The 27,291-nt window shown below is 43.5% G+C and overlaps 1 protein-coding gene across 2 annotated transcripts in view; it reads right to left on the bottom strand.

The window, feature by feature from the left end:
* The window catches only part of LOC112218795 (engulfment and cell motility protein 3), a 50,591-nt gene that overhangs the window by 11,174 nt on the left and 12,126 nt on the right, over positions 1-27,291 (bottom strand). Inside the window, exons 5-15 of one of the 2 annotated variants that reach the window (XM_024379949.2) lie at positions 26,913-26,963; positions 26,566-26,735; positions 25,662-25,761; positions 25,170-25,321; positions 24,842-24,920; positions 22,743-22,793; positions 22,420-22,542; positions 22,089-22,211; positions 21,798-21,902; positions 21,508-21,616; positions 17,171-17,307 (exon numbers count right to left, since the gene is read on the bottom strand). In XM_024379949.2, coding sequence (XP_024235717.1) covers positions 17,171-17,307; positions 21,508-21,616; positions 21,798-21,902; positions 22,089-22,211; positions 22,420-22,542; positions 22,743-22,793; positions 24,842-24,920; positions 25,170-25,321; positions 25,662-25,761; positions 26,566-26,735; positions 26,913-26,963 — 1,200 coding nt within the window. Of the gene's footprint in view, positions 1-916; positions 2,062-17,170; positions 17,308-21,507; positions 21,617-21,797; positions 21,903-22,088; positions 22,212-22,419; positions 22,543-22,742; positions 22,794-24,841; positions 24,921-25,169; positions 25,322-25,661; positions 25,762-26,565; positions 26,736-26,912; positions 26,964-27,291 lie in introns of those variants that run through there. The other variant, XM_024379950.2, reaches the window with a different exon arrangement.

Raw genomic sequence — 27,291 nt, 5'->3', positions numbered from 1 at the left:
AAGGGCACAATAACCATGACCCATGAAGGATGACAGGCTCTAAGTTACAGAGTGTCCATAGAGACCCCAGTATCTATGGAGTAAGAAGCAAGGAGCAAACAGTGTATAGCAATGGGGCACTCATCATCTATCTGCTGTGCATACAGTACTCATGAGGCACATAGTTGTATTTGTCAGCAGCAAGTCTATTGGACCAATTCATCCCAATGCCTGTCGTGCTGATGTTAAATCCCAAATAATCAAGCCTCAATAACAGAAATGAAAGGAAATAGAATGCAACACCTGTAACAAAATACATATTACTAAAAACAATATAACTTTACAACCAGTGAACCAGAACAAATTCTTATTTTCAATGACGGCCTAGGAACAGTGGGTTAACTGCCTGTTCAGGGGCAGAACGACAGATTTGTACCTTGTCAGCTCAGGGGTTTGAACTCGCAACCTTCCGGTTACTAGTCCAACGCTCTAACCACTAGGCTACCCTGCCACCCCATATGTTGAAACATTTATTTTTACTTCTCTAATAACGTTGGAAACCAGTTTATAATAGCAATAAGGCACCTCGGGGGGTTCTAAGGGCTGTGTCCAGGCACTCCAGATTTGGTCGTGCATATGAACAGTCCTTAGCCATGGTATATTGGCCATATATCACACCTCCTCAGGCCTTATTACTTAATGAATCCGTGTAGGCACAAAAATATCTTTATAACAACACATCCAAGGACAATGGCACTAAAACTGTAACCGAAATTCAGACAGTAATTTTATATTCTGATAAATACTTGAACAAAACAAAGCTATAATTGACACCTTGCTTAAATGCCCCCAAGCTCCACCCTGTGTAACAACATTATCCCCATTCTGTGTACATACCACCTATAAATGATAAATTAACAAAAATACAGTATCTCACCTCCATAGTGTGTCCTTCAAGTACAACCCAGAGGCCAACAATGTTAGTTCCAGGGTCAAGAGAGAGAGGAAGGGAGATATGAGAGGAGAGAAATGGAGGAGAGGACAGCCGAGGGGGGAATAAGAGAGAGTAGCACCTTTATGGCATCATAGTCCAGAGCTAAGGTTATTTTGTAAACACATAGTCACAAACACTCCCGTCCGGTGCCTCTCTCCGCTGCCGTCACTCCTCTGGTTTAGCCAATAGAAAGAGAACCCTAGTACAGGAGACTGTTACCTCAGCCATAGTGGGGAGCAGCTGTCTCTGTTCCCTTACAACCCAGCAGTGTGTGTGTGCACGGGAAAAGTATGTGTGTGTGTGTGGTGGGGGGGTCGTCACACACACATACACACAGAGCTAGTTGGAGGCCCCCAGCTGGCAGCAGCGTGTTGCCGGTAGCGATTAACGGCTGAAATCGACAGCACAGTTAGGGGTTTATTGGAGTGAAGGGGGAGAGAGAGAAAGAGATGGAGAGACAGGGTTTGTGATTGAATGAGAAGAGAAACAGCGAGACTGCAACAGAGCGGTAGAGGATGAGAGGTGAGTCTGAGGTACATGGTAGTAAAAGCCAAATATAGACTCTCATTATGGCTTGTTGACAGTCTAACTGAGGTGTTGAATTTGCTCCTGTGAGACAAGCATGGACGGGACAGACACCAGTCACTCTTCAAGCAGTAAACAACACATTCACTCAGCACCAGGAGTCTGCATTCATTCCCTTAATATTTCTCATCAGACCTAACAAGTATCTGACTAAAGGGTGAACTAATCTAAAGCGGAGAAAATAATAACACAAGCAACATAGGAAGATGCCTTAGTTTTGTATCCCCCCTCTCTCTGTCTCTCTTTCTAACATGGCTGACCACTGTCCATCTCTCCATTGTCGGCGTCCAGAGGTTTTTCTCTTGTGTAATTACTGCTGATGGAAACAAGCGATTGTGTGGGGCCTTTATCCCTTGCTATGATTCTGCTATGGAGCGGGATTCTCTTTGTGCTTCTAATGCCCCATTGTCCCTGCCCCACGGGACTGTGGAAGGGAGTTGTGGGCACAAGCTGTGCAACACAATGACACAAGGTGTCACATCCTGACCTTAGTTCCTTTTTTATGTCTCTATTTTAGTTTGGTCAGGGCGTGAGTTGGGGTGGGCATTCTATGTTTTTGTTCTATGTGTGTGTCATAGTTCTATGTGTTTGGCCTGGTATGGTTCCCAATCAGAGGCAGCTGTCAATCGTTGTCTCTGATTGAGAACCATACTTAGGCAGCCTGTTTTCCCACTATGGTTTGGGGGTAGTTGTTTTCTGTGTCTGTGTTTCACCATACAGAACTGTTTCGATTTTCATTGTTTCACTTTGGTTATTTTGTATTTCAGTGTTCAGTTATATTTCATTAAAATGGACACTTACCACGCTGCGTTTTGGTCCAATCTTTCATACTCCTCAGATGAAGAAGATCGTTACACAAGGTTAGGGACTTATGAACAAAATATAGTACCCAACATCCAATTTGGACCAAACGTCTTCATACAAATGAGTAAGACATGAGGAATCCCCCAAAATTGTCAAAAACCGCCCATGTACCCCCCACACCAAGGAGTATGAAGCTGTGGCTTGGAGTATTGCTTCTCCATACTACAGTGGCAAGAAAAAGTACGTGAACCCTTTGGAAATACCTGGGTTTCTGCATAAACGGGTCATAAAATTGGATCTGATCTTCATCTAAATCACAACAATAGACAAACACATTGTGCTTAAACTAATTGCACACAAACTATTGTATTTTTCTTGTCTACATAAAATACATACTTTAAACACTCACAGTGGTGTAGGTTGGAAAAAATATGTAAGGCTAATGACTTCTCCAAAAGCTAATTGGAGTCAGGAGTCAGCTAACCTGGAGTACAATCAATGAGACAAGATGTTGATTAGAGCTGCCCTGACCTATAAAAAACGCTCACAAAATTTGAGTTTGCTACTCACAAGAAGCATTGCCTGATGTGAACCATGCCTCAAACAAAGGAGATCTCAGAAGACCTAAGATTAAGAATTCTTGACTTGCAAAAGCTGGAAAGGGTTACAAAAGTATCTTTAAAAGCCTTGATGTTGATCAGTCCACAGTAAGACAAATTGTCTATAAATGGAGAAAGTTAGCACTGTTACTACTCTCCCTAGGAGTGACCATCCTGCAAAGATGACTGCAAGGGGGGTGATGATGTGGCAGGTGGCAGCATGGTAGGCACAGCTTGTCCCATGAATTAATCACAAAGAAATAGCTGATAACTATGAAACAAACATTCTGGATACTATAGTGAATCTGGAACTATTTATTGATCAGCATTTTGATATGTTCGAAAAAGAAATGGATACATCGAATCGAACAAGAGAAGATCTTTCCTCGAGTTCTGCGAGCCAAACGGGAGGTAAGCTGCCTTCAAAAATTCCAAACTTAACATTGGAGGGGGATGTTTTTATAACTATGTCTCCAGAAGATAGAGCATGAACGATCAGTTAACAAAAACTGGATCTATTGCCTGGGCTACTGGGGGAGGTTGAGGCTTTAAAAACAGGAATGGATTACAGTATTAAAAATTTAGAAGAAATACGAGCGTAAAATAAAATATTGAAAATATTGGACTCCCTAAAAGACACTACAGAGAGGCTACGGTATGATAATAAAACAATGAAAGCAGAATTACTTGATCTAAAGTGCAGAAGTAGGAGAAATAATATTGTTATAATGGGAATAAAGGAGGATGAAAACTAAATCTATCAGTCAACGGAGGAAAAAGTCAGTGTTCATGAAACGTAATCAACAGATGATGGACAAACAGGTGGAAACAATTGATTTTCAAAGATCTCACCGTTTTGGTGGAAGAACAGAGGGAAGGCCCCGTCCAATCGTACCTATGCTAACCCACTACGAAATGAAAATTGCCTTCTTACAACAGGGTAGGGAATTGAAGAACTCCCCATTCTCTATTAATGAAAAATTTCCTCATGAAATAGTGGAGAGACGACGTGCCCTGTATCCCACTTTCAAAAGGCTCTGAGCAGAGAAGCAGAATGTTCGCCTAGTGGTCGATAAATTACATGTAAATAATCAAATGTTCAAGGACTGGAAGATTACAACGTGGCTGTGAGTGTAGCTACCTCCTGTTGAAGTAGTCCCCAATACATATTTGCACTGCATTACACAGTACAAATATGGATTTATTGTTTTTTTACAACAACAACAAAAAAATTTAATGCACTATGGAACCGTGGACTATGTGGACTTAAAATAAGGTTGGATTTATAGTAATGCAGAATGGGTATGATGAACTTTTTTTTTTCATTTTTCTATCTAGGCAATATGGAACTTTGAACTATATGGACGTAATATCAAGTTTTGATTTAGGGGAAGGCGGGGATGGGTAAGGCTGACCTTTTTTTTCTTTATGATTTTTTATGTATTTAATTTGAAGATTGTACATTAGAAATATCAAGGTCGTTTTTTGTTTGTTTAATAACATACAGTTGAAGTAGGAAGTTTACATACACCAAACTCAGTTTTTCACAGTTCCTGACATTTAATCCTAGAAAAAATTCCCTGTCTTTAGGTCAGTTAGGATCACCACTTTATTTTAAGAATGTGAAATGTCAAAATAATAGTAGAGAGAAATATTTATTTCAGCTTTTATTTCTTTCATCACATTCCCAGTGGGTCAGAAGTTTACATACGCTCAATTAGTATTTGGTAGCATTGCCTTTAAATTGATTAACTTGGGTCAAACGTTTTGGGTAGCCTTCCACAAGCTTCCCACAATAAGTTGGGTGAATTTTGGCCCATTCCTCCTGACAGAGCTGGTGTAACTGAGTCAGGTTTGTTGGCCCATTTTTTCAGTTCTGCCCACAAATTTTCTATAGGATTGAGGTCAGGGCTTTGTGATGGACACTCCAATACCACCTTGACTTCAATACCTCAACAATACCTTGTTGTCCGTAAGCCATGTTGCCACAACTTTGGAAGTATCCTTGAGGTAATTTTCTATTTGGAAGACCCATTTGCTACCAAGATTTAACTTCCTGACTGATGTCTTGAGATGTTGCTTCAATATATACACATAATTTTTCATCCCCATGACGCCATCTATTTTGTGAAGTGCACCAGTCCCTGCTGCAGCAAAGCACCCCAACAACATGATGCTGCCACCCCCGTGCTTCATGGTTGGGATGGTGTTCTTTGGCTTGCAAGCCTCCCCCTTTCTCCTCCAAACATAACAATGGTCATTATGGCCAAATAGTTCTATTTTTGTTTCATCAGATCAGAGGACATTTCTCCAAAAAGTACGATCTTTGTCCCCATGTGCAGTTGCAAACCGTAGTCTGGCTTTTTTGTGGCGGTTTTGGAGCAGTGGCTTCTTCCTTGCTGAGCGGCCTTTCAGGTTATGTCGATATAGGACTCATTTTACTGTGGATATAGATACTTTTGTACCTGTTTCCTCCAGCATCTTAACAAGGTCCTTTGCTGTTGTTCTGGGATTGATTTGCACTTTTCGCACCAAAGTACGTTCATCTCTAGGAGACAGAACGCATCTCCTTCCTGAGCGGTATGACGGCTGCGTGGTCCCATGGTGTTTATACTTGCCTACTATTGTTTGTACAGATGAACGTGGTACCTTCAGGCGTTTGGAAATTGCTCCCAAGGACGAACCAGACTTGTGGAGGTCTACAATTCTTTTTCTGAGGTCTTGGCTGATTTCGTTTGATTTTCCCATGATGTCAACCAAAGAGGCACTGAGTTTGAAGGTAGGCCTTGAAATACATCCACAGGTACACCTCCAATTGACTCAAATGATGTCAATTAGCCTAACAGAAGCTTCTAAAGCCATGCATAATTTCCTGCAATTTTGCAAACTGTTTAAAGGCACAGTCAATTTAGTGTATGTAAACTTCTGACCCAATGGAATTGTGAAAGAGTGAATTATAAGTGAAATAATCTGTTGTTGGAAAAATTACTTGTGTCATGCACAAAGTAGATGTCCTAACCGACTTGCCAAAACTATAGTTTGTTAACAAGAAATTTGTGGAGTGGTTGAAAAACTAGTTTTAATGACTCCAACCTAAGTCTATATGTAAACTTCCGACTTCAACTGTATGTCCTAATTGTAGAGGTTGGGTATATTATGGCTTAAAAGCTGTTATATTGTGCCGCCCTTGTTCGCCAATGTGAATCAGAATGATTAGCTTTTAAGATAAAACTTAATAAATATGAATAGATGTATTATAGGGCTAGGATAAAGGATTATATCATTAAAAACCTGCCTAGGTTGTCAATTGGAATAGGCCTATACGATCCTAAAATAATTGGTATTAACCTTTTACATTTAAAAAATACATCTCAAAAGAAAAAATGTAAAGGATGATTATTCTTCTGATACACACTGGCGAATGGATGGATTAGATATTGTCAACAGGGTTGTTGTCTCTAGTGTGTGTGTGGGCTGGTTAACACTGGGATAAAGTGATTCAACAGTAGAAACTATCACAATAATTGGCTTATGGAAGCACTTCTCTAAGTGAGAGAAAGGTATATTATCTATTTCTATATAAGCTATTTATGCTACCTTTTATATTCTTGATCCTAATGAGGCCTAGGTGTAAAACAGCCAAGGTGATAGAGCAATGACCCTGGAATAAAAAACATAATGTATAGGGTGGAGAGAGGGTTATGTCGACGGCCTACTAGCTGCAACCGATCCATTTTTCCTTTTCGTTTGTGTCTGTCTGTATTGTTTACACCTGTTGTTTACACCAGATGCTACCCTCACCCTGGACCAGCTAGTGGACATGTGCATCAGGTTGGACAACTTGCTGGCTACGTGCGGGTGTCCAGATCGGGTCCTGTTGGTTCCACCCCCCAGCGCCTCCGCTCCAACCCCCATGGAATTAGGGGGTGCTGCAGCGAGGGTGATCGGAGGAGGAGCCTCCTCCTACACTGGGTGTGGTCGGAGAGGGCACACTGCCGACCGGTGCTGGAGGAGCTCGTCTGGGAGCCGAGACGGCAGGCCGAGTACTGTTCGGACACCCCAGGTGAGTCAGCACCAGGCTCACCCAGAGCCCCCTGTTGGTCACATGTATGTGTTAATTTCTTTCCCCCATTCCCAGCATAAAGCGCTAGTAGATTCAGGCACAGCAGGGAATTTTATGGACAGCGGTTTCACGCATAGGTTAGGGATTCCCCTTGTTCAGATGGACAAACCCTTCCCTGTGCACTTCCTAGATAGTCAACCATTAGGGTCAGGGGTGGTCAGGGAGGCCACGGCTCCACTGGACATGGTTACTCAGGGGGATCATGAGGAGAGAATTAGTCTCTTCCTCATAGATTCTCCTGCGTTTCCAGTGGTGTTGGGGATTCCCTGGTTGGCCTTTCACAACCACTATTTTGTGGCAACAGAGGGCTCTAAAGGGGTGGTCAGAGGAGTGCTCAGGTAGGTGTGTGGGAGGTTCCATCGGTGCAATGACGGTGGAGAGTCCAGACCAAATCTCCACCGTGCGCATTCACCCCGAATATGCCGATTTGGTTATCGCCTTCTGTAAAAACAGGGTGACCCAATTACCACCCCATCGACGAGGGGAGTGTGCGATAAACCTCCAGGTAAACGCAGCACTTTCCAGGAGTCACGTGTATTCCCTGTCACAGGAGGAGACGGTGGCTATGGAAACATATGACTCTTGAATCTCTGAGGCAGGGGTACATTCGGCCCTCCACGTCACCCACCTCCTCGAGTTTCTTTTTTGTGAAGAAGAAGGAGGGAGGTCTGCGTCCGTGCATTGACTATAGAGGTCTAAATTCTATTATGGTGGGGTACAGTTACCCACTACCTCTCATCGCTATGGCGACTGAGTCATTTCACGGAGCACGCTTCTTCACAAAACTGGATCTCAGGAGCGCGTATAACTTGGTGCGTATCCAGGAGGGAGATGAGTGGAAGACAGCTTTTAGTACCACATCCGGCCATTATGAGTACCTCGTCATGCCGTATGGGTTGAAGAATGCCCCAGCAGTCTTCCAATCCTTTGTAGACAGGATTCTCAGGGACCTGCATGGGCAGGGTGTGGTGGTGTATATCGATGACATTCTGATATACAGTGGGGAGAACAAGCAGTTGATACACTGCCAATGTTGCAGGTTTTCCTACTTAGAAAGCATGCAGAGGTCTGTACTTTTTATCATAGGTACACTTCAACTGTGACAAAAATCCAGAAAATCACATTGTATGATTTTTAAGTAATTTATTTGCATTTTATTGCATGACATAAGTATTTGACACATCAGAAAAGCAGAACTTAATATTTGGTACAGAAACCTTTTTTGCAATTACAGAGATCATACATTTCCTGTAGTTCTTGACCAGGTTTGCACACACTGCAGCAGGGATTTTGGCCCACTCCTCCATACAGACCTTCTCCAGATCCTCCAGGTTTCGGGGCTGTCGCTGGGCAATACGGACTTTCAGCTCCCTCCAAAGATTTTCAATTGGGTTCAGGTCTGGAGACTGGCTAGGCCACTCCAGGACCTTGAGATGCTTTTTACGGAGCCACTCCTTAGTTGCCCTGGCTGTGTGTTTCGGGTCGTTGTCATGCTGGAAGACCCAGCCACGACCCATCTTCAATGCTCTTACTGAGGGAAGGAGGTTGTTGGCCAAGAACTCGCGATATATGGCCCCATCCATCCTCCCCTCAATACGGTGCAGTCGTACTGTTCCCTTTGAAAAGAAAAGCATCCCCAAATAATGATGTTTCCACCTCCATGCTTCACGGTTGGGATGGTATTCTTGGGGTTGTACTCATCCTTCTTCTTCCTCCAAACACGGCGAGTGGAGTTTAGACCAAAAAGCTCTATTTTTGTCTCATCAGACCACATGACCTTCTCCCATTCCTCCTCTGGATCATCCAGATGGTCACTGGCAAACTTCAGACAGGCCTGGACATGCGCTGGCTTGAGCAGGGGGACCTTGCGTGCGCTGCAGGATTTTAATCCAAGACGGCATGTGCTACTAATGGTTTTCTTTGAGACTGTGGTCCCAGCTCTCTTCAGGTCATTGACCAGGTCCTGCCGTGTAGTTCTGGGCTGATCCCTCACCTTCCTCATGATCATTGATGCCCCACGAGGTGAGATCTTGCATGGAGCCCCAGACCGAGGGTGATTGACCGTCATCTTGACCCTCTTCCATTTTCAAATAATTGCACCAACAGTTGTTGCCTTCTCACCAAGCTGCTTGCCTATTGTCCTGTAGCCCTTCCAGCCTTGTGCAGGTCTACCGTTTTATCCCTGATGTCCTTACACAGCATCCTGGTCTTGGCCATTGTGGAGAGGTTGGAGTCTGTTTGATTGAGTGTGTGGACAGGTGTCTTTTACACAGGTAACGAGTTCAAACAAGTGCAGTTAATACAGGTAATGAGTGGAGAACAGGAGGGCTTCTTAAAGAAAAACGAACAGGTCTGTGAGAGCCGGAATTCTTACTGGTTGGTAGGTGATCAAATACGTATGTCATGCAATAAAATGCTAATTATTTACTTAAAAATCGTACAATGTGATTTCACAGTTGAAGTGTACCTATGATAAAAATGACAGACCTCTACATGCTTTGTAAGTAGGAAAACCTGCAAAATCGGCAGTGTATCAAATACATGTTCTCCCCACTGTATTCCGCTACACGCGCCGCACATGTGTCTCTGGTGCGTAGAGTACTTGGGCGACTGTTGGAGCATGACCTGTACGTCAAGGCTGAGAAATGCGTGTTCTCCCAACAGGCTGTCTCCTTCCTGGTTTATCGCATTTCCACATCAGGGTTGGTGATGGAGTGTGACCGCATTGCAGCCGTGCGTAATAGGCTGACTCCCACCACGGTAAAGGAGGTGCGGCGTTTTTTAGGGTTTGCCAATTACTACCGGAGGTTTATCCGGGGTTTTGGGCAGGTGGCTGCTCCCATTACCTCACTGCTGAAGGGGGGACCAGTGCGTCTGCGGTGGTCGGCTGAGGCGGACAGAGCGTTTTGTCGCTTGAGGACTCTGTTTACCGAGGATCCCGTGTTGGCTCATCCGGATCCCTCTTTGGCATTCATAGTGGAGGTGGACGCATCCGAGGCTGGGATTGGAGCAGTGCTCTCACAGCTCTCGGGCGCGCCATTGAAGCTCCGCCCCTGCACTTTCTATTCGAGAAAGCGCAGCCCGGCGGAGCGAAACTATGACATGGGGGACCGGGAGTTGCTGGATGTCATAAAAGCTCTGAAGGTGTGGAGACATTGGCTTGAGGGGGCTCAACACCCTTTCCTCATCTGGACTGACCACCTTTATCTGGAGTACATCCGGGCGGCGAGGAGACTGAACCCTCGCCAGGCAAGGTGGGCCATGTTTTTCACCAGATTCAGATTTACGATATTGTATAGACCAGGTTCCCAGAATGCTAAGGCAGACGCACTGTCCCGTCTGTATGATACAGAGGAGCGGTCCATCGATCCCACCCCCATACTTCTGGCCTCTTTTCTGGTGGCGCCGGTGGTGTGGGAGGTGGACACGGACATCGAGTGGGCATCTCGGTCAGAGCCTACTGCACCTCAGTGTCCAGCTAGACGGAGGTACGTCCCGCTTGGTGTCCGTGATAGGTCGATTTGGTGAGCGCACACGTTACCCTCCTCTGGTCATCCGGGTATCGATAGGACGGTGCGAAGCCTTAGGGAGAAGTACTGGTGGCCCACTTTAGCTTTGGACATGAGGGTTTATGTCTCCTCCTGCTCAGTGTGCGCTCAGTGCAAGGCTCCTAGACACCTGCCCAGAGGGAAGTTACAACCGCTCCCCGTTCCACAACGGCCTTGGTCACACCTGTCGGTAGACTTCCTGACCGATCTTCCTCCATCCCAGGGTAACACCACAATCCTGGTCATTGTGGATCGGTTTTCTAAGTCCTGTCGTCTCCTCCCTTTGCCAGATCTCCCTACGGCCCTACAGACTGCGGAGGCCCTGTTTACTCACGTCTTCCGGCACTACGGGGTGCCTGAGGACATAGTTTCTGATCGGGGTCTCCAGTTCACGTCCCGGGTTTGGCGGGTGTTCATGGAGCGTCTGGGGGTCTCGGTCAGCCTGACCTCTGGTTTTCCCCCCGAGAGTAATGGGAAGGCGGAGAGTAAAGGTTTCTGCGGTCGTATTGCCAGGACCGGCCAGGTGAGTGGGTGAGGTACTTCCGTGGGCAGAGATGGCCCAGAACTCAATCCGCCACTCCTCAACTAACCTTTCGCCCTTTCTGTGCATGTTGGGGTATCAGCCGGTCCTGGTACAGTGACATCCGAGCCAGACCGAGGCTCCTGTGGTGGAGGAATGGGTGAAGTGCTCGAAGGAGACCTGGGAGGCTGTCCACGGGCACCTGAAACGGGCCAAAGGGCGGCAGAAAACGAGCGCTGACCGCCACCGCAGTGAGGCACCGGTGTTCTGGCTCTCGACCCGAAACCTGCCCCTCCGCCTACCCTGCCGGAAGCTGGGTCTGCGGTTTGTGGGGCCATTTAAAGTCCTGAGGAGAATAAACGAGGTGTGTTATAGGTTATAGCTCTCTTATTACCGTATTAAAACCCTTGTTTCATGTGTCTCTCCTCAGGCCGGTGGTAGCTGGTCCGCTTCAAGGAGCTGAGGTGCGCGAGGTCCCTCCGCCCCCCTGGACATCGAGGGGGCCCCGGCATACACAGTCCATACTGGATTCCAGGCGTCGGGTGAGGGGCCTGCAGTACCTCGTGGATTGGGAGGGGTACGGTCCGGAGGAGAGATGCTGGGTGCCGGTGGATGACGTCTTGGACCCATGCTGAGTGAGTTTCACCTCATCCATCCGGATCGCCCTGAGCCTCGTCCTCCGGGTCGTCCTCGAGGCCGGTGCGCTGTGGGAGCCGCGCGTCAGGGGGGGGTACTGTCACGACTTCCACCGAAGGTGGCTCCTCTCCCTGTTCGGACGGTGCTCGGCGGTCGTCGTCGCTTGCCAACTAGCTGCTACCGATCCATTTTTCCTTTTTGATTGTGTCTGTCTGTATTGTTTACACCTGTGTCCTGTTAGTTGATTTCGGTGGGTTTATTTACCTCCGCTGCCTGTTAGTCTGTGCGGGATTGTTTTGCTGTGGTTACTGTGTTAGGGGTGCGTGTCTGCACCACAGGTTTTTTTCTTTCACACGGCAGGTGTACCAGTTTGGTATGTGTGTAGGAGTAGAGGTTTCTCCCCCGTGGGTATCGTTTATTTTCCCTGTGTGTGGCGACCTCGTTTGGGCGTATTCCCCCCCATGATGTCGTTGAGTTGGGACTTTCGGAATAAACTATTGTGCCACTGGGACTTCCTTGCTCTCCTGCTCTTGATTCCTGCACCTCCCTCTTTCAAGGAGGCACATAACAGGTTGGTTTTACAGGTTCACTCGCTCTGGATTGTCAGTACTGCATGTGTTCTTGGCTGTTGTGCGTGGCTGTGCCGGAATAAGGGAGTGCCCGGGGTTGTCTTGCGATATATTTAGGTTGTTTTCTCTTCTTTGTTTTATTTTATATTTTATTTTTTACCAACAATTGAATCCAATGAAGTGAGCAGGCTGAGCTGACATGCTTATAGCCTTGCTAGGACTTTCAAATATGAGCATGCTGTTAGATTGTGCTGTTATTATTTATATTAATACTATCTATTATTGTTACTACTTTTTCAGACTGTTTTCCATGTTATTTGGTTAGTTCTCTTAGGCATCCTCATAGATAATTATGTTATCATAGGATTGCCCATATTTCCCTCTGGCCAACACCAATTGGCGGCCAAGGATTTGCCTTAGGACGCAAAGGTGTGTCATGAGTCAGGGAGATGGTCTGATGGTCTTAGTGACAACAGACCTAGATATGCGGGGAGGTTTTAGTGGGTGGAATATTAGGACATTTGGAGGTTTACAAAAGTAGCGGCTACAGTATGCTTAACAGTGCAAATTATTATGGTACAGCTACAGTGGGGCAAAAAAGTATTTAGTCAGCCACCAATTGTGCAAGTTCTCCCAATTTAAAAGATGAGAGAGGCCTGTAATTTTCATCATAGGTACACTTCAACTACGACAGACAAAATGAGAGAAAAAATCCTGAAAATCACATTGTAGGATTTTTAATGAATTTATTTGCAAATTATGGTGGAAAATAAGTATTTGGTCAATAACAAAAGTTTATCTCAATACTTTGTTATATACCCTTTGTTGGCAATGACAGAGGTCAAACGTTTTCTGTAAGTCTTCACGGGGTTTTCACACACTGTTGCTGGTATTTTGGCCTATTCCTCCATGCAGATCTCCTCTAGAGCAGTGATATTTTGGGGCTGTTGCTGGGCAACACCCACTTTCAACTCCCTCCAAAGATTTTCTATGGGGTTGAGATCTGGAGACTGTCTAGGCCACTCCAGGACCTTGAAATGCTTCTTATGAAGCCACTCCTTCGTTGCCCGGGAGGTGTGTTTGGGATCATTGTCATGCTGAAAGACCCACCCACGTTTCATTTTCAATGCCCTTGCTGATGGAAGGTTTTCACTCAAAATATCACGATACATGGCCCCATTCATTCTTTTCTTTACACGGATCAGTCGTCATGGTCCCTTTGCAGAAAAACAGCCCCAAAGCATGATGTTTCCACCCCCATGCTTCACAGTAGGTATGGTGTTCTTTGGATGCAACTCAGCATTCTTTGTCCTCCAAACACGACGAGTTGAGTTTTGACCAAAAAGTTATATTTTGGTTTCATCTGACCATATGACATTCTCCCAATCTTCTTCTGGATCATCCAAACGCTCTCTAGCAAACTTCAGACGGGCCTGGACATGTACTGTCTTAAGCAGGGGGACACGTCTTGCACTGCAGGATTTGAGTCCCTGGCAGCGTAGTGTGTTACTGATGGTAGGCTTTGTTACTTTGGTCCCAGCTCTCTGCAGGTCATTCACTAGGTCCCCCTGTGTAGTTCTGGGATTTTTGCTCACCGTTCTTGTGATCATTTTGATCCCACGGGGTGAGATCTTGCGTGGAGCCCCAGATTGAGGGAGATTATCAGTGGTCTTGTATTGTCTTCCATTTCCTAATAATTGCTCCCACAGGTGATTTCTTCAAACCAAGCTGCTTACCTATTGCAGATTCAGTCTTCCCAGCCTGGTGCAGGTCTACAATTTTGTTTCTGGTGTCCTTTGACAGCTCTTTGGTCTTGGCCATAGTGGAGTTTGGAGTGTGACTGTTTGAGGTTGTGGACAGGTGTCTTTTATACTGATAACAAGTTCAAACAGGTGCCATTAATACAGGTAACGAGTGGAGGACAGAGGAGCCTCTTAAAGAATAAGTTACAGGTCTGTGAGAGCCAGAAATCTTGCTTGTTTGCAGGTGACCAAATACTTATTTTCCACCATAATTTGCAAATAAATTCATTAAAAATCCTACAATGTGATTTTCTGGATTTTTTTTCTCATTTTGTCTGTCATAGTTGAAGGGTACCTATGATGACAATTACAGACCTCTCTCATCTTTTTAAGTGGGAGAACTTGCACAATTGGTGGCTGACTAAATACTTTTTTGCCCCACTGTATATGGACACTTAATCATCATGGTGCTTTATAATGGTAAGTTTACAAACATTGGTTATGGTAAGTATAATTGAAACTTGGGTATCATTATGGTAAGTGGGGAAATAAGTATTGCAAGATATAATTGTAATGGCTTAGCAGATCATAAAAAATAATATCAATTTTTACATGGCTAAAAGAGAAAGAATATAATATATATTGTCTACAGGAAACTCATTCTACAAAAATAGATGAGGTTGGGTGGTAAAAGTACTGGGAGGGAGAATGTATATTTTTGTCATGGTCAAAGAAACTCAAAAGGAGTGATTATACTAATTAATACACATTCTGGTCCGATTGTGCAAACTGTGCAAACAGATCCTCGAGGAAGATGGATTATTTTAAATATGCTATTGGACCAAAAACAGATCTGGCTAATTCATCTATATGGGCCAAATAATGATGATCCACACTTTTTTGAAAATATATATAATATTATATTGAGCTCACAAGCAACATGGTGGAGGGGTAAATTATATATATATCTTTTTGCAAATGTAAAAATCCAAAATATATATATTTTTATATTAATTAACACACAAAAAAGATGACTGCAAGAGCTCAGAGCAGAATGCTCACTGAGGTTAAGAATAATCCTAGAGTGTCAGCTAAAGACTTACAGAAATCTCTAGAACATGCTAACATCTCTGTTGACGAGTCTACGATACATAAAACACTAAACAAGAATGGTGTTCAGGAAGGACACCACAGAAGAAGCCACTGTTGTCCAAAAAACCACTGCACGTCTGAAGTTTGCAAAAGAGCACCTGGATGTTCCAGGTGCGCTACTGGCAAAATATTCTGTGGACAGATTAAACTAAAGTTGAGTTGTTTGGAAGGAACACACAACACTATGTGTGGAGAAAAAAATCCACAGCACAACAACATCAAAACCTCATCCCAACTGTAATGTATGGTGGAGGGAGGATCATGGTTTGGGGCTGTTTTGCTGCCTCAGGGCCTGGACAGCTTACTATCATCAATAGAAAAATGAATTCCCATGTTTATCAAGATATTTTGCAGGAGAATATAAGGCTATCTGTCCGCCAATTGAAGCTCAACAGAAGTTGGGTGATGCAACAGGACAATGACCCAAAACACAGAAGTAAATCAACAACAGAATGGCTTCAACAGAAGAAATAATGCCTTCTGGAGTGGCCCAGTCAGAGTCCTGACCTCAACCCGATTGAGATGCTGTGGCATGACCTCAAGTGAGCGGTTCACACCAGACATCCCAAGAATATTGCTGAACTGAAACAGTTTTGTAAAGCGGAATGGTCCAAAACTCCTCTTGACTGTTGTGCAGGTCTGATCCGCAACTACAGAAAATGTTTGTTTGAGGTTATTGCTGCCAAAGGAGGGTCAAGCAGTTATTAAATCCAAGGGTTCACATACTTTTCCCACCCTGCACTGTGAATGTTTACACGGTGTGTTCAATAAAGACATGAAAATGCATAATTGTGTGTTATTAGTTTTAGCAGACTGTGTTTGTCTATTGTTGTGACTTAGATGAAGATCAGATCAAATTTCATGACCAATTTATGCAGAAATCCAGGTAATTCAAAAAATAAAAATTGAACTTTTCAGAGAAATTAGTCATTGAAGTCGCTTGTATTATTTACCATAAAGTAGTGTGAAAGTATCAGGTTTTGACCACTAGATGCCACAGTTCATGCTATACTTTGGGTAGAAAACCAATAGATTTGGCTCATTATGAAAATATTTTTTGTGGTCATCCTCATAATTCAAGCTAGTCCTCTATGAAAGCAAATCAGTTTGGCCTTCTTTTACGCTTAATCTTTGGCTAGGAAATGTCAGATGTTGGGTACTATATTTGTTGAATATGATCTGAATCCTATAAATTAAAATTGCACATTTGGGTGCAATCAATTAGCTTAATTTCTCATATATAAAATAACATTTCAACAAAATAATGTTTCAGGAATGACAATCTTACCTGTTTCTAACTACAGAAACAATTTAAGAACAATCTGAGATGGTGGGGGTCATGGCTTGCTCAAATGACATGGAATGACTCCTTTGTAAAACATTGCCCTGTTGTGAGGCTGTTTTGTTGTTTTTGAGTGTTCTTGAATGGTTCTGTCTGAGGGAGCCCAGTGCAGTTAGTATTAGAAAGGAGATGGCCATCACCTAGGGATGGTTATTGGGAAATAAAAACGCTTCAAAGGCTATAGCTCTACATCCGTGTCTACCATCTAGACTTTGACTAATCAATGTTCCGTTCTAACAATTCCGTCTGATTAATATACCCCAGCGGGTTGCCTGTCACTGTCCTGTATACTGTTCTTGGATACTGTAGTGGCTTATGGTGGCTCATAGGACACAGAGCGCTTGTTATTGTTTTCATTGTAGTGTATGCAGTCAAATAGACAGTGTCCACTCCAGATGCCATGGACTGCTTTGAAGTTAGATTTTCTAAATTAGATTACTGCTTTGCCACACAAATGAACCATCTAAGAAGCGGTTGCTTGTACTCATAGATTAAAGTTAGATATGGGGAAAGAGTGAGAAAAAAAGTTACTGTGAGACACAGACAGGTGTATGATGGGTAACACAGGCTGTGTTACCTTGTCAAAGTCCTCCTGCGTGGCTCTCATCTCCTTCCAGGTCTTGTTGATCAGCTGGATGCAGACGCAGAAAAGCTCCTCTAGCAGCCGGTCCTGAGAGAAGAAGATGGGGTGGTAGTTTGAACCAGTCTCTGAGGCTAGGGGAGAGAGAGCGAGAGGAACAATATGAGACCTTTAAGAAACGTTAATTTTAGTATTTTGTTGCCAAATGTTTTTAAATGTTTTCCGTTGCAAACCCTAATGAACACAACCCTGTATCAGCGTACCTTTATAGAGCTACACATAGCTTCAGTATATTCTTAATCAGTAGTTTAAGACATACTGTATACTGTACACATATACATATACATAAGGGTTTTTCTTTATTCTTACTATTTTCTACATTGTAGAATAATAGTGAAGACATCAAAACTATGAAATAACACATATGGAATCATGTAGTAATCAGAAAACAAATCAAAACATATTTTATATTCTTCAAAGTAGCCCCCCTTTGGCTTGATGAAAGCTTTGCACACTCTTGGCATTCTCTCAACCAGATTCATGAGGTCGTCACCTGGAATGCATTTCAATTAACAGGTGTGTCTTGTTAACCTTTTTGGGATAGAGGGCAGCATTTTCACTTTTGGATGAATAGCATGCCCAGAGTGAACTGCCTCCTACTCTGTCCCAGATGCTAATATATGCATATTATTATTATTATTATTACTATCCAATTATTATTGGATAGAAAACACTCTGAAGTTTCTAAAACTCTTTGAATGATGTCTGTGAGTCTAACAGAACTCATATGGCAGGCTGAAAACCTGAGAAAAATCCAACCAAGAAGTGGGATATCTGAGGGTTGTAGTTTTTCAAAGCTTGGCCTACCGAATACAGTGTCTATGGAGTCAAGTTGCACTTCCTACGGCTTCCACTAGATGTCAACCGTCTTTAGAAACTGGTTTGAGGATTCTACGATAAAGGAGGGGCTCATGAGACCTGTTTGAGTCAGTGGTCTGGCAGAGTATCTCAGGCTCGTGACACGCACTCCCGACAGAGTTAGCTCTTGTTCCAGTGCTTTTCTTCAGACATAGGAATTCTCCGGTTGGAAGCTTATGGACGTTTTATGTTAAAAACATCCTAAAGATTGATTCCATACATCGTTTGACTTGTTTCTACGACCTGTACCGGAACTTTTCGAGTTTTTGTCTGGACGAAGTGCTCGCGCCTCATGAAGATGGATTACTGGGCTGAACACGCTACCAACAAGTGGCTATTTGGACATATATTATGTACTTTATTAAACTTTATGGAACAAATCAGTCATTTATTGTCCAACTGGGATTCCTGGGAGTGCCTTCTGATGAAGATCATCAAAGGTAAGTGAATATTTATAGTGTTATTTCTAACTTCTGTTGACTCCAAAATGGCGGATATTTCTCTAGCTGGACTGGGCTCTGAGCGCCGTTCTCAGATTATGCTTTTTCCATAAAGTTTTTTTTAAATCTGACACAGCGGTTGCATTAAGGAGAAGTCTATCTTTAATTATGTGAATAACAGCTGTATCTTTTATCAATGTTTATTATGAGTATTTCTGCAAAATCACCGGATGTTTTGGAATCAAAACATTACTGCACGTAACGCGCCAATGTAAACTGAGATTTTTGGATATAAATATGCACATTATCGAACAAAACATACATGTATTGTGTAACATGATGTCCTATGAGTGTCATCTGATGAAGATCATCAAAGGTTAGTGATTAATTTGATCTATATTTCTGCTTTTATGACTCCTCTCTTTGGCTGGGAAAATGGCTGTTTTTTTTTTTAGTTGGCTATGACCTAACATAATCATATGTTGTGCTTTCACTGTAAAGCAATTTTTAAATCGGACATGATGGGTAGATTAACAAGATGTTTATCTTTCATTTGCTCTTTTGGACTTGTGTGAAAGTGTGTGAAATGTGTGAAAGTTATATATTTCAAAAAAATATTTTAGAATTTCGCGCACTACCCTTTCAGCGGAATGTTGTCGAGGGGTTCTGCTAGTGGAACGCCTGCGCTAGAAAGGTTAAAAGTTAAAAAGTGGAATTTATTTCCTTCTTAATACATTTGAGCCAGTCAGTTGTGACAAGCTAGGGGTGGTATACAGAAGATACCCCTATTTGGTAAAAGACCAAGTACATATTATGGCAAGAACAGATCAAATAATCAATGAAAGTGCAGTCGCAAAAAACATCAAGTGCTATGATGAAACTGGCTCTCATGAGGACCGCCACAGGAAAGGAAGACCCAGAGTTACCTATGCTGCAGAGGATAAATTCATTAAAGTCACCAACATCAGAAATTGCAGCCCAAATAAATGCTTCACAGAGTTCAAGTAACAGACACATCTACACATCAACTGTTCAGAGGAGACTGTGTGAATCAAGCCTTCATGGTCGAATTGCTGCAAAAAAAACACTCTACTAAAGGACAACAACAAGAAGAAGAGACGTGCTTCGGCCAAGAAACACGAGCAATGGAAAATATTTTAACCTTTATTAAACTTGGCAAGTCAGTTTAGAACAAATTCTTAATTACAATGAGGGCCTACTCCGGCCTAATCACAATGAGGACCTACTCATCTGTCCTTTGGTCTGATGAGTCCGAATTTGAGATTTTTGATTCGAACCGCCGTGTCTTTGTGAGTCGCAGAGTAGGTGTTTCCCACCGTGAAGCATTGGAGGAGTAGGTGTGATGGTGTGGGGGTGCTTTGCTGGAAATCCTAAAGATTGATTCTATACATTGTTTGACATGTTTCTATGGACTGTAACAGAACTTTTTGACTTTTCATCTGCTCGCGCCTCATGAATTTGGATTACTGGGCTAAACGCGTGAACAAAAAGGAGGTATTTGGACATAAATTATGGACTTTATCAAACAAATAAACATTTATTGTGGAACTGGGATTCCTGGGAGTGCATTCTGATGAAGATCATCAAAGATAAGTGACTATTTATAATGCTATTTCTGACTTTGTTGACTCCACAACATGGTGGATATCTGTATGGCTTGCTTTGTTGAGCGCTGTACTCAGATTATTGCATGGTGTGCTTTTTCGGTAAAGATTTTTTTAAATCTGACACAGTGGTTGCATTAAGGAGAAGTGGTTCTAAAAGGCCACACATAACACTTGAATCTTTTAGCAATGTTTATTATGAGTATTTCTGTAAATTGATGTGGCTCTCTGCAAAATCACCGGATGTTTTGGAACTGCTGAACGTAACGCGCCAATGTAAACTGAGATTTTTTGATATAAATATGAACTTTATCAAACAAAACATACATGTATTGTGTAACATGAAGTCCTATGAGTGTCATCTGATGAAGATCATCAAAGGTTAGTGATTAATTTGATCTCTATTTCTGCTTTTTATGACTCCTCTCCTTGGCTGGAAAAATGGCTGTGTTTTTCTGTGACTAGGTACTGACCTAACATAATCGTTTGGTGTGCTTTTGTCATAAAGCCTTTTTGAAATCAGACACTGTGGCTGGATATACAACAAGTTTATCTTTAAAATGGTGTGAAATACTTGTATGTTTGAGGAATTTGAATTATGGGATTTCTGTTATTTTGAATTTGGCGCCCTGCACTTTCACTGGCTGTTGTTGAGGTGGGACGCTACCGTCCCGAATATCCCAGAGAGGTTAACAAATAGTTACCCAACACACGTCCAGACTGTGTAAGGGCTAGTTGACCAAGAAGGAGAGTGATGGAGTGCCGCATCAGATGACCTGTCTCCACAATGACCCGACCTCAACTCAATTGAGATGTTTTGGGATGAGTTGGAGTCAAGGAAAAGCAGCCAACAAGTGCTCAGCATATGTGGGAACTCCTTCAAGACTGTTGGAAAAGCATTCCAGGTAAAGCTGGTTGAGAGAATGCCAAGAGTGTGCATTCTGTCATCAAGGCAAATGGTGGCTACTTTGAAGAATATAAAATTCAAAATATATTTTGATTTGTTTAACATTTTTTTGTTTATTACATAATTCCATATGTGTTATTTCATAGTTTTGATGTCGTCACTATTATTCTTCAATTTAGAAAATAGTACAAATAAAGAAAAACCCTTGAATGAGTAGGTGTGTCCAAATTCATGACTGGTACTGTATGTTTCCAGTACAGACCCAATGCACCCATACACAGACGTATCCATACTGTGTGAACTCACACCAGCATGTAGACACTAACAGCTGAAAGTCATAAGTAGAGGAAACATGCCTGACATCAGTGGGGGAAAAAAGCCAGACCTGGCTTAACCTGTCTTAAATACATGTAGGCCTACATGTACAAGCTCAGGTTGACTTACGGGGCTCTCCGATTCGTAGGATCTCACACAAGATTAGAGTCAGCTGGATGCTGCTGCGGGCGAATGGACACTCGTGCTTATCCTCCCTACTGCTGTTTTCTAGAACAAACTGAGAGAAAGAGACAGACAGAGAGAGAGAGAGAATGAGAGAGAAATAAAACGAGATAAATAAATAGTCAGAGGATGACAAATACTTAACCCTCTCCCGAACAAAAACCCACGATTGTCCCTTTAACTCCCTCACGCCCTCTGTTCCTCCCCGTTCTTCCCTTTCCCCTCCCTCTGCTCACCCTGCTGTAGGCATCGGGGTAGCGGGAGGCGAAGTAGGCCATGGTGTCCAGAGCCAGCAGGCCAGGAGGGGCCCGCAGCAGGTCCTGACCTGGGTTACTGTTGTTCTTTAGAGAGAGAAGACAGAACAGGAATTAAACACACTCTGTATGGAGGGAGACAATGGTTTGGATAGACAAGAGCAAGACTCAGAGAAGTTTATTAATATGTACAGTATATGTAGGACACACAGAGGCCGAAAGAGAGTGACTGATTGAGGTGGTGGTAAGTAGAATCCCATAGAGTAGACTCACAGAGAAGCCCAGCTTCTTGAACTCCTTGGCACAGAGAGAGCGCCGTCGCTCATGACTCAAGCTGTTCTCACTCTCCGTCTCGAAGGCTGCCTGCCGCAGGCCGTGTAGAATCTCCCTCTGGTCCTGTGGGAGGAGAGGGAGGAAGGGGAAGGATGGAAAGATAACAGTAGAGAGACACTATGGTCCAATATAAGGGAGTATGGTACTGTATGACTAAGTGGATTTCAAGGATACTTAGTAAGCACTAGTCAGCACTCTCTCCTGGGGCGCGAAGAGGCAGTGGTTTCCAGGTGTGGGAGGGGTCAGAAGTCAGGGAGGTCATCTATCTCACCTGGTTGTAGGAGTCCAGGGGCATCCTCATGCGAGGCTCCAGGTGGTTCAGAGTGACAGACTGGAGGACATACAGGTAGTGGGCCATCTCATCCCCCACAGAGGCAGAACTATGGATAATGTTCTGTGGGTCACAACAAACCATGAGACATAGGTTCAAGACAGTAGAGTATTTACTATGGATAAAATGACTGGAAGACCAAAAAATTGCTACATAGAAGATTTAATGAAAGACAATTGCATTTTCCCAATTTGACATTCTACTGGATGCAATGACAGTAAGGTGCCCTTGTACCTCAATCTTGAACATTCAAGATGGTTTACCTTATAGATGTACTGTCGAAGATTCTTCATTCCTAAGAAGGCAAACAGCTCCTGAAAACCAATATCATGTGTGTCATCACCAAATAACTACCACTGGCTATATCAGTTATTACTGAAATGCAGTGACACTACTTCCCCATAAGTAGGCGGTAAAAGCGATACAGTCACAAATCAAGTCAGGACTCTGCCACCAGTGACATAATGGTCACATAAATCTGAACAAAACCCTTTGTTTTGAACAGGCTCACTCAGGCTGGTTAAACTGATTAACTTGTACCTCCCTCTGGAAAACAGAGCAGGCGAGTGAGAGAAGAAAGAAAGAGACAGACAGAGAGTGGGAGACAGAGAGAGAGACAGAGAGAGTGAGTGAGAGAGAGAGAGAGAGAGAGAGAGAGAGAGAGAGAGAGAGAGAGAGAGACAGACAGACAGACAGACAGACAGACAGACAGACAGACAGACAGACAGACAGACAGACAGACAGACAGACAGACAGACAGACAGACAGACAGACAGACAGACAGACAGACAGACAGACAGACAGACAGGCAGACAGACAGACAGGCAGACAGACAGACAGACAGACAGTGAGAGACAGAGAGAGAGGCAGTGAGAGAGAGAGAGAGAGAGAGAGAGACAGACAGGCAGAGAGAGACAGAGACAGTGAGAGAGAGACAGAGACAGGCAGTGAGAGAGAGAGAGAGAGAGAGAGAGAGAGAGAGAGAGAGAGAGCGATACACAGAGAGAGAGCGAGAGAGAGAGAGAGAGAGAGGGAGCGATACACAGAGAAGAGAGAGCGATAGACAGAGAAGAGACAGAGAGAGAGAGCGATACACAGAGAGAGAGCGAGAGAGAGCGAGAGAGAGCGATAGAGAGAGACAGAGACAGAGACAGAGAGAGAAAGCAGGGCATTCTACGCCATTAAAAAACAAATTCAAATTGAGATACCTAATCGAATGTGTCATTGAACCAATTGCACTTTATGGCAGCGAGGAGTGCGGGCCACTTGCAAAACAAGATTTCACCCAATGGGACAAACCCTCCATTGAAACCCTGCATTCCGAGTTCTGTAAGATTCTCCTACATGTCCAGAAGAAAACTACAAACAGTGCATGTAGGGCAAAATTAAGCCAATATCCACTAATAATAAAAACTTTTAAAAAATCAATTAAGTTTTGGAAACATCTCAAATACAGTGATCCCCTCTCATATCATTACCACACCCTTCAATACCAAGAGCTGAGCAAAGAAAAGAGTCCCCTCATCCAGCTGGTCCTGGGGCTGAGTTCACAAACCTGTTCTACTAACACACTCAAGCCTCTACTAACACACTGAAGCATCAGGACCAGAACATCCAATCAATCAGATCAAACTAAATTACAACACAGTCAAAACAAAACTACATTACTTATTGGGAAATGCAAACACAAGCACAAAGCAAAATGCAGTGCTATCTGGCCCTAAATCGACAGTACACCATGGCAAACTATGCGACCATGGTTAGTGATCAAAACCTTGGAAAAACCTTGAGAAAGTACAGGCTCAGTGAGCACAGCCTTGCCATTGAGAAGGGTAGACACAGGAAAACATGGCTCCCTGTAGAGGAAAGGCTGTGCAACCACTGCACCACAGCAGAACCCAAGATAGAGCTGCAATTCCTGACAAAAACCTGTCTTCAAGGTTTCAAAGACCTCTCTGATGAGGATAGGCTATCTGTCCTGTTGGGGGAGGACTCAAGAGAGCTGTGGGATGGCAGCACACTACATTGCTGCTTGCCATAAGATGAGGGATAGTGTCTGACAGACCAACCAACCTGAACATGTCCTCTATGTTTATTGTTATTGTCCAATGTATGGTTATTGTTGTTACTGTTGTCCCGTTGAGAATATTGATTATTATTATTAATTATGTTAATATTGTAAATCTCCAAAGTAAGCAATATGTACATTGTTACACAGCAAATTGAATTAAATTAAATTGAGAGAGAGACAGAGAGACAGGGAGAAAGACAGAGGGAGAGACAGAGAAAGAGAGAGAGAGAGAGAGAGAGAGAGAGAGAGAGAGAGAGAGAGAGAGAGAGGGGAAATAGAGACCATTCTTACCTGTCTGTCTGCATCTCCAGCAGTCTGTAGCAGAGCCATGAGGAGGGCCATGGCTTTGGTTTGAATCTGTTGGTTTGTCCTGGAATAAAAGAGAGCGTATGGGTGGGCATAATGAGAGATGGGAGAGAGTAGTATGTGTGTGTATTTCTTAGATGAACTGTAGACTTCAGACCCTGGACAAGCTTATCATTACATTTTCCTGAGGTACATTTAACCGTAATATGATTTAGAGATGAGGGTCTATGTGTGTAAGCAGGTATAAGCACACTCATTCATTGGAGGTAATGCAGGTTCTTCCCACAATTCTATCCATGGATGACACACTTACACCTGCAGATGTGAGAGGAGTCTCTCCAGAGTGACCTCCTGCTTGACCTGCTGGAAGAGGCTGCTGCTGCTCAGCACCATGCTCTCCAGGATGGCCAGGGACACCTGCTGGATGGACGCGTCCAGCACCTTGGCATTGACGAAGTTAGCAATCTGACAGGTACCAGGAAATAGACACAGGATACAGTTAGTATAGAAGAGCACAGATAGCAGAGTAGGATAATAGTGGGATAGAATGCGATGGGGATATAATAGGTTGAAACTGAGTGCGGAGAGTCAGTCCCATGACTAGTGGTCACCAGAGCTCCTATCAGACATTTCTCATGGTCAAACATTACACACATTAACATTATGGGATGGTTTCCCAGACAAAGATTAAGCCTAGTCCTGGGAACCAACCCTAAATGTCCAATGCCTTACTTTCTTACTCCTGACATATTTTTATTTCTCCTCCTCCACTTAGGTTAAAGAAGCCAATAGTTTAGGAACCTACCTTCTTGATGAAGACAGCAGAAAGATTCTCCCATGATACAATCCCATGGTCCATCAACTCCATGAAGCCTGTCAGTGTGTGGGTCATGATCAGAGGGGCCCTGACAGACAATACACACAACTCAGAACAGAATATTACAACTTCAGCAAATACAACATTGACAAAGAAAACCACAGACGCCACTGAGTATTTCCACTGATTTGGTTCTAGGTGGCGAGATTAGGAGAGACTAGACTATACCAGGCTGAAATGTTTTCTCAGGTTTGGTAGGAATGTGTTTCATGCCTTCCCTGGGATTCAAGTGGTATAATAGAGGTATAATTGATTTGTGACTATTTTAAGACATGTTACATCTTCAAAAGCATGAGGTCAGACTCATATCCTTGGATCTCTCCATCCCATGTTGATTTTGATCAAACTAACCAAATCACTAACTACGCAACACAGCTGCATATTCTTCCTAGCCAATTCTCCATGCCAACTCAATGTTATTCTAGAATTCAACAGACGAACCCAACTACAGCATCCTTGAATTCCTCCACAGTAACTATGCTAACAGTATGAGGGGAAGGCCAGACTCAGCCCATACTTCACCCAGGGACATGTTCCCACGTGAGGTAATCGTCTCATATCTCTGCAGCAGCATCGATCAAAGCACAGCATTCAACTGCAGCCAGCAGAAATATGCACTACTGCACTGCATTTCCCCCATCCCCCAAAATAACCACACAGTCTGCTAGGAGAACAGGACAGACAGAGAAGCGCTCGCTTATGTGAGTCTGCTGTCTCTGCTATATAAGGTTAGTTGAAGAGAGAGTAGAGAGAGACAGAGACACAAACAAAGACATAGTGATATTATGAGAGACACATAGACATATAGAGAGACACAGAGAAGGGAACTGACTCGTCAGCGTCCTCTACGATCTTCACCAGCAGAGAGTGGCCATCACGGCTGATAAACTCCTGGGCAAAAGTGACGTCAGTGGACACGCAGGCCAGCTGCTTCAGCGAATCACAGCGCACACCTGAGTCTGAGCTCTGGATGCCCTTGTAGAGGTCCTCGGCACAACGGCCCTACAACACACACAACATAAAAACACACAGACAAAGGATGGATGAAGTAGATATACCCATAATGTAATACAATTGCAATAGGCCTACATAGCGTGCACACACACACACACAGCCAAGAGGGGATTATGTAATGAACAGAGCATGGTTGGTTTGTTAGGCTCTTGTTTTCAGACTCACCGGTGCCTTGGTCAGACGGAGAATGCAGCCATTCTTAATGTCCAGACGGTTCTAGAACATGAAGACCACAGAGCAGACACAATAACAAATATAGTCATACACACAATGATTACTAATTTCATACTACACTGAGGAACATGTACTGAACAAACATATAAATGCAACATGCAACAATTTCAAAGATTTTACTGAGTTACAGTTCAAATAAGGAAATAAGTCAATTGAAAAAAATTCATTAGCCCCTAATCTATGGATATGTATTTGTTGGTCACAGATAACTCATAACTATATACAGTAGGTCTAGTATAACTATATGCAGTGGGAGAATAACAACTATATACAGTAGGTCTAGTATAACTATATGCAGTGGGAGAATAAC

This window comes from Oncorhynchus tshawytscha, linkage group LG19 (genome assembly GCF_018296145.1).
Source record: "Oncorhynchus tshawytscha isolate Ot180627B linkage group LG19, Otsh_v2.0, whole genome shotgun sequence".
Lineage (NCBI taxonomy): Eukaryota > Metazoa > Chordata > Actinopteri > Salmoniformes > Salmonidae > Oncorhynchus > Oncorhynchus tshawytscha.
This window is presented reverse-complemented; position numbering and strand designations above follow the sequence as displayed.